Raw genomic sequence first — 7,647 nt, 5'->3', positions numbered from 1 at the left:
CCCGTGCGTACCAGGCTGCCCGGACCACAAATCCTCAATTGGGCATAGAGCAATCTGTAATCTGTCTGTTCTGGTGAGTACTCTTCTGAAGTAAGTGGCCAGGCTGGACGCAGCTGCAACGCCCTTACTGACCTCCACGGGACGCCGTGTGAGAGTCCTGCCTGTCTGATTGTGTCTGTCCGGCGCCGATGTCACTGTGTGTGTGTGTGTCCACTGTGCGCTCCGTGGCGGGGTGGGGGAGAAAGACTTCCTGCCTCATTCTCCAGGTTGTTCGGAACTAAGACGGGTTTGTTCTCCGCTACTGTGTCAGGAGCATCCAGGGTTTTGACTGTGTCTTTTTTTCCGTTTTTGTGTCGACTGTGTGTGCGCATCTATCTACTATTTGTTCCGTGAGGGGGGGTGTAAATTCCTGTCTCATTGTCTAGGTCGTTCGGAATTGAGGCAGTTTGATTCCCCTCTACCCTGTTTTGACTGTGTCTTCCCTGTGTCCGTGTTTGGTCCTTGCTTATGTGAGCACGTCTATTTGTTACTCTTTTCTTTCTCAGTCCTTAATCCACCATGGGACAAGGACCCTCGAGCCCTAAGCCAGGCTCCCCTCTCTTTATTGTCTTACGGGACTTCAAACAATATCGGCGTATAGCAGAAGGTTATGGGTTTCAGGTTACTAAAAAGAAATTAGCTCTCCTTTGCCAACAGGAATGGCCCACCTTCGAGGTAGGCTGGCCCCCGGGGGGTACGTTTGACGTCTCGGTGGCCGGCCGGGTCAGGGGAATTGTCTATGGTATACCTGGCCACCCCGATCAGGTCCCCTATATCACCGCCTGGATTGATTTCAAACCCCCTTCGGGACCACTACAGGTCCAGGCCCTTTCAAAACTAAGACCAGGAACGGAATCAAAGACGACCTTTAGCCGCAAGCCTCCCGAAAGTCCTAAGGTCGTCACACAGCTTACTCCTGTCTTACCACCCCCTGATTCTGACCCCCTAGATCCAGCTGAGTACTCCCAGTCCCAGGTTTCAGATCCACCCCCGTACCCAACCTCAGGGTCTCTGAGCCCCTCAGCCCCTCCTCTGATAAGTCCACCCCATACTCGAGCAGGTGCTCCTTATGGCCCTTCTAATTCCAGTTTGACCCCAGATTCCACTGTGTCAGCGTTTCCCCTGCGGCAAGTTCCTTCCCCTCCTGGAGAATCAGGGAGACCGTTCATGGTATATGTTCCCTTCTCCACTAGTGATTTGTACAATTGGAAACAGCAAAACCCATCCTTCTCTGATAAGCCCCAGAGCCTAATCTCCCTCCTAGAGACTGTCTTTTATACTCATCAGCCCACCTGGGATGACTGCCAGCAGCTCCTCCGGGTTCTTTTTACAACCGAGGAGCGTGACAGGATTCTTTTAGAAGCCAGGAAGGGAGTCCTGGACCCAGATGGACATCCCTCTACTGACCTGGGGCGCCGCAACCACATCTTCCCTGAGAACCGGCCCGACTGGGACCCCAACACTGATCGCGGTAGGGAAGCACTGGACAGGTATCGCCAGTTATTGCTGGGAGGGTTACGGGCAGCAGCACGGAAGCCAACTAATATGTCCAAAGTCAGTGAGGTTAAACAGGGCAAGGATGAGTCCCCAGCTGCATACTTAGAGCGCCTCTACGAGGCATATCGAACCTACACCCCTATCGACCCAGAGGATCCCAATAACCGGAGAGCCATCGTAATTGATTTCGTAGCCAATTCAGCTCCGGACATCCGTCGGAAGCTACAGAAACTTGAAGGTTTTGAGGGTAAAAATCTGACTGAACTCATGGAAGTGGCCAAGCGGGTGTTTGACTATCGTGAAGAGACTCAAGACAAGCAAACTCGCACGGTCGCAAGGGCGGTAGTGGCAGCTTTAGCACAGGTTCCAGGGGAGGCTCAGAAGCAAGGGTGGAAAGGAAGGCGGGAGGGCCCAAACGCTGGGCGCCCCTATAAGGGTAAAGGCTTGGGAAGGCCTCCTTTAGCTCGGGATCAGTGTGCTTACTGCAAAGCCATGGGTCATTGGAAATCTGAGTGCCCTAATCGCGGGCTGAAAGAGAAGGCAGAGCCGTTATTGACTTTGAATACAGACTAGGGGTGCCCCGGCTCAAAGTCCGTTGTGACTCTTGACCCCCTGGAGCCGAGGGTTACTCTCAGTGTTGGGGGTCAACCTGTCTCATTCCTAGTCGACTCTGGAGCTGCGGCATCGGTCCTGAAATCCCCACTGGGCTCCCTCTCATCGTCCACTGTGCAGGTCCAGGGAGCTACTGGACGAAAACAGTCTGTACCCCTCACCACTTCTCGGGAAGTCCGGTTAGGGAAGGGCCTAGTCTCCCATTCTTTTCTAGTAATGCCTGATTGCCCTTACCCCTTGCTTGGCCGAGATCTCCTACACAAGCTTCAGGCTATCATTTCCTTTAAGGGACCTAACCCCACTCTCGGGTTTAACCTGCCACAACTTGTTCTCACCTGCCCGTTGTCAGAGGAGTCTCGTCTCCTCCCCCTAACGTTTTCCCCAGACCGCCCCTCGACCACCTCCACCCCTACCTCCCTAACTCTGTTGAACCATTTCAAAGGCTTGGTTCCTGGAGTCTGGGCTGAGACCAACCCGTTTGGTCTAGCAGGACACCAGCCCCCAGTGGTGGTCCAGCTCTCGTCCACAGCAACCCCTGCGCGTGTCCAACAATACCCGTTGACTCGAGCTGCCCTTTTGGGCATCAAGCCTCACATCGATTGACTCTTGGCGGCAGGCATTCTACGACCCTGCCAGAGCTCGTGGAACACCCCCCCTACTTCCAGTTCGCAAGCCCGGGTCTGGAGACTTCCGTCCTGTCCAGGATCTACGAGAAGTCAACGCCCGGGTGGAAACTGTACATCCTACTGTGCCAAACCCATACACGTTGCTATCTTCCCTGGACCCTGCTCGGACTTGGTATACTGTTTTGGACCTGAAGGATGCTTTCTTTTCCATTCCCTTGGCACCAGTAAGCCAACCTATATTCGCTTTTACTTGGACAGATCCTAACACTGGGACATCCTCTCAGCTCACCTGGACCCGGCTTCCCCAAGGTTTTAAGAACTCCCCTACACTTTTTGGCTCAGCTCTGGCCTCCGACCTGGCCGCCTTCCGGGTCTCGTATCCGGAGGTCACTCTCCTCCAGTATGTTGATGACCTTTTGTTAGCTACTTCCTCTGAGGCAATATGCAAAGATGCAACTCTCCACCTTCTCCAGCTGCTTGAAGCTTCCGGCTATCGTATCTCTGGAAAGAAAGCACAACTGTGCTCTCAATCCGTTGTTTACTTGGGTTTCACCCTTCGTTCTGGTCAAAGGTTACTGTCTCGGGGGCGTGTAGCTGCCATTTTGGGCATGCCCGCCCCGAGGGACCGCCGCGGGCTCCGGGAATTCCTGGGGATGGCTGGATACTGTCGCCTCTGGATCTTGGGGTTTGCCGAGGTTGCCAAACCCCTATATGAGGCCCTAACTGGTGAACCCACCCAATTTGTTTGGGGACCACGGCAGCAGGAAGCATTCGACAAGCTCCGAAAGGCGCTGTCCAGCACGCCTGCCCTCTCCCTGCCAGACCTGTCCAAGCCCTTCCGCCTCTATGTGTCTGAGTCTCGAGCTGTGGCCAAAGGGGTTCTGACCCAGCCCCTGGGGCCCTGGAATCGTCCTGTTGCCTATCTCTCCAAGCAGCTGGACCCTGTGGCTTCCGGGTGGCCCTCTTGCCTGCGAACTGTGGCGGCCGTTGCCGTCTTGGTTAGGGAAGCCGCAAAGCTCACTTTCGGGCAGCCTCTTGAGATTTCAGCATCACATCATCTGGAACAGCTTTTACATTCCCCGCCGACAAGATGGATCTCAAATTCACGCCTGACTCATTACCAATCCTTACTCCTAGATTCCGCGCGCATCTCTTTTGCTCCTCCGGTCACACTCAACCCGGCCACCCTGCTCCCTGACTCCCCTCCTTCCTCCCCTATACATGACTGCCTGGACACACTGGACTCCATCCACACGTCCCGCCCTGGACTTACTGATGTTCCTTTAACAAACCCCGACCTAGTGCTCTTCACAGACGGCAGCAGTTTTGTTCAGGAGGGGATCCGTAGGGCGGGTGCAGCCGTGGTCACTCCAGTTGAGACCCTCTGGGATACCGCTCTACCCCCTGGCACATCTGCTCAACGTGCTGAACTCATTGCCTTAACTCAAGCCCTTAGACTCTCTGCAGGGAGGCGAGTAAATATTTACACAGATAGCCGCTATGCCTTTGCCACTGTTCATATCCATGGATATGTATATCTCCAAAGGGGTCTGTTAACCTCGGCGGGAAGGGAGATTAGGAACAAGAGTCAGATCCAGGACCTGCTGGATGCTGTCTGGCTTCCCAAGGAGGTGGCGGTAATTCATGTTCCTGCTCACACCCGTGGAACTGACCCCCAGTCTCTAGGGAACGCAGCAGCGGATAAGGCTGCCCGAGCGGCTGCCTGCAAACCCTTGATACCCGCTATGGTCGTGGAACCTGAGGGGATGCTTCCTGTCCAACCATCTTATCAATCCAGTGATCCGGATGGCACCCCTGAAAAGGGGGGATGGAGAAGACACCCAAATGGCTTGCTAATTCTGCCCAAGGCACTGTTGCTACCCCTATTGATGACTCTTCATAGCCTTACCCACTTAGGCGGAACCCGGCTTTACGACCTGGTGAGCCGACACTTCTACAGCCCTGGGATGAAGCAGGCGGCCGAGGAAGCCGCAAGAAGGTGCCTTGCATGTGCCAAAGTCAACCCACGATCACAATCAAGGATACCAACTGATAGACCACGAGGAACATTTCCTGGCGACCATTGGGAAGTAGACTTTACTGACATGGGAACTGGGTTGGGAGGGTACCGTTTTCTCCTTGTATTCGTGGACACATTTTCTGGATGGCCAGAAGCATTTCCAGTCAAAACTGAAACTGCAACCGTAGTGGCCAAAAAGCTGTTCTTTGAACTTATTCCTAGATTTGGCCTGCCGGCCTCGATAGGCTCTGACAACGGCCCAGCATTTGTATCTGCAACAATTCAAAGCCTATCAAAGATGCTGGGATTGAAATGGAAATTGCACTGTGCATATAGGCCTCAAAGTTCAGGGCAGGTAGAAAGGATGAATAGAACTCTAAAGGAACACATTGCTAAACTTAAAATAGAAACTGGCGATAGCTGGGTCAGTCTCCTTCCCTTCGCCCTCCTCCGGGCCCGGTGTACTCCCAATTCCTCAACCCTCTCTTTATCTCCATACGAGATCCTCTATGGAGCCCCTCCTCCTATTATTCCAAGAGTATCTGCAGCTATTTCAGCCCCAGATTTTACTAATCCGACTCTTCTTAAGTCCTTCCAGGCTTTGCGTGAGGTCCAGAACGCTGTGCGCTCGGTCCTGAAAGCTGCGGGGAAAGAACCAGCCCCTGCAACCTCATCGGACGCCCTGTCACCGGGAGACTGGGTCCTCACTCGCAAGCTTCCAGCTGGACCAGCCCTGGAACCACGGTGGACGGGCCCGTATCAAATTATCCTCTGCAACCCCTCTGCCGTCAAGGTTGCCGGCCGCAAGGCATGGATACATCGGTCACACATCAAGAAGGCCCCAGAGCCCAACTCCACCGCCTGGACAGCAGAAGCAGTGTCCGACCTAAAGCTTCGACTCTCCAGAACTTGACTCTTCTTCTCTTTCTTTTTGCTTGTGAGGTGACTTTGGGTGACCCCTATAGCCCTACCCCATCCAGGTGGATTCTCTCCCGAACTAACGATGGGACCACCGTCCAAGCTCTCACCAGTTACGGAGCCCCCACTTTCAGGTTTGACCTCTGTGCCCTCTTGGGACCAGGATGGAATCAAAACCGGGCTATGCGGGACCCTATCGCTGGGGGATGGGGATACTGCCCCACTTTTCCCACCACTCCAACCATACCCGGGGTAGGGGAAGTGAGAATCAGAAGTATTGAATTCTATGTTTGTCCGGCCACGGGGAATCCTTCCTGTCAGGGTAGTAATCACTTTCACTGTGCAGAATGGGGTTGTGAGACTGTGGCCAGGTGGATTCCTAGAGGTGGCCGAGACCCCCTAATCACCCTGGAGAGACAAAGCCCCCTCCCCGCCTCCTGCTGGCCTGGGAAATGTAACCCTATGATTCTAACAGTCAAGCAGGACACTGATGACTCTTGGAATCTCGGACATTCTTGGGGTTTGAGGTTATACATGACTGGATGGGATAACGGGGTCCTTTTTACCATTCAGAAAATCGCAGTTTCCACCCATACACTCCCCATAGGACCGAATCCCATCCTTAACCCACAAGCCATGTTGACTCTCACCCCACCATCTGTTAGGGACCTGGTACCAGAGGCTCCCGAAAATCCAGAGACCCTCACTAACCTAGGTTCCCCCATTTTTGATACACTCTCTGCTGTCCACTCATTCCTAAATTTGTCTGATCCAAACATAACCACCTCCTGTTGGCTGTGTCTGAATCCAGCTCCCCCCTATTTCGTAGGAATTGCTATCGAACTCAACATCACCTCTGTGGGAAAGTTGTCTTTAAGTAAGTCCAAACAATCCTCTGCCATACCTGCCCGCTGTAACCCAGACAAACCTAGACTTACCCTAGACGATGTCCAGGGCAAAGGAATGTGTTTGCTCGGGCCTGACTACCCGCTGCGGTCCTCCCCATTCAATGCTACGTGCACTTCAGTCATTCTTATTTCCCCCACATCCAAAAGCTCTGACCTCCTGTTAACCGCCCCACCTGGAGTATGGTTCGCTTGTACCAGAGGACTCACCACCTGCATACAGGACATTCGTTTCCTCAACCCGACCGAGCTCTGTGTAGTGGTGCGTGTCTTTCCTCAGGTATATGTCTACTCAGAGGAAGGGGCAGCTGAGCATATTGGCTTAACTCGCTCCAGGAGGGCTGTACCCTTTTTGGTTCCCATACTGGTGGGACTCGGAGTGGCCGGCTCCGCTGCTGTTGGGGCCTCAGCCCTGATACAGGGGAAAGCCAACTACGGTGCCTTGAGTGCACAGGTAGATAGGGACCTATGCTCCTTGGAAGAGCTAGTCTCACACCTTGAGACTTCCCTAGACTCTCTGGCCGAAGTGGTTCTCCAGAACCGCCGAGGCTTGGACCTACTGTTCCTCAAACAGGGAGGCTTATGCATGGCGTTGGGAGAAACCTGCTGTTTCTACGCCAATCGATCTGGAGTTATTCGGGAGTCCTTGCAAGCCTTTAGGCAGCGGTTAGATGAGAGGGACCGCGCACGGGCAACGGGGTCTTTTTGGTATCAGACCCTATATAATTGGTCCCCCTGGCTAACCACCCTACTCTCCGGAGTGGTGGGCCCTCTGGCCCTTCTCCTCCTTGGGTTACTCGTGGCCCCTTGTCTCATAAAATGCATCACCCGCTATGTCCAGAAACGAGTGCAAGCACTCCAGTTGTTTGTCCTGCGTCAATCCTATGCTCCTCTGGACTCTGATGAGTCCCCCGTCTGACTCTTTTCGTCCGTGAAAAGGGGGGAGTGAAGTGGACTGAGTTGTCACAAAAAAAAAAAAAAACAACAACCCCCTAGCCTAACCTCCTCAGTTTCTACTTCAAAGGATCGC

The 7,647-nt window shown here is 53.8% G+C and overlaps 1 protein-coding gene across 1 annotated transcript; it reads left to right on the top strand.

The window, feature by feature from the left end:
* Positions 1-12: 12 nt before the first annotated feature.
* Positions 13-7,536, top strand: LOC114034373 (endogenous retrovirus group S71 member 1 Env polyprotein-like). The gene is made up of 2 exons (XM_027850039.1): positions 13-73; positions 5,384-7,536. The coding sequence occupies exon 2, from the start codon at positions 5,605-5,607 to the stop codon at positions 7,534-7,536; it is 1,932 nt and encodes a 643-aa protein (XP_027705840.1). The 5' UTR covers positions 13-73; positions 5,384-5,604.
* Positions 7,537-7,647: the final 111 nt, after the last annotated feature.

This window comes from Vombatus ursinus, unplaced genomic scaffold (genome assembly GCF_900497805.2).
Source record: "Vombatus ursinus unplaced genomic scaffold, bare-nosed wombat genome assembly UNPS02008995.1, whole genome shotgun sequence".
NCBI lineage: Eukaryota > Metazoa > Chordata > Mammalia > Diprotodontia > Vombatidae > Vombatus > Vombatus ursinus.
This window is presented reverse-complemented; position numbering and strand designations above follow the sequence as displayed.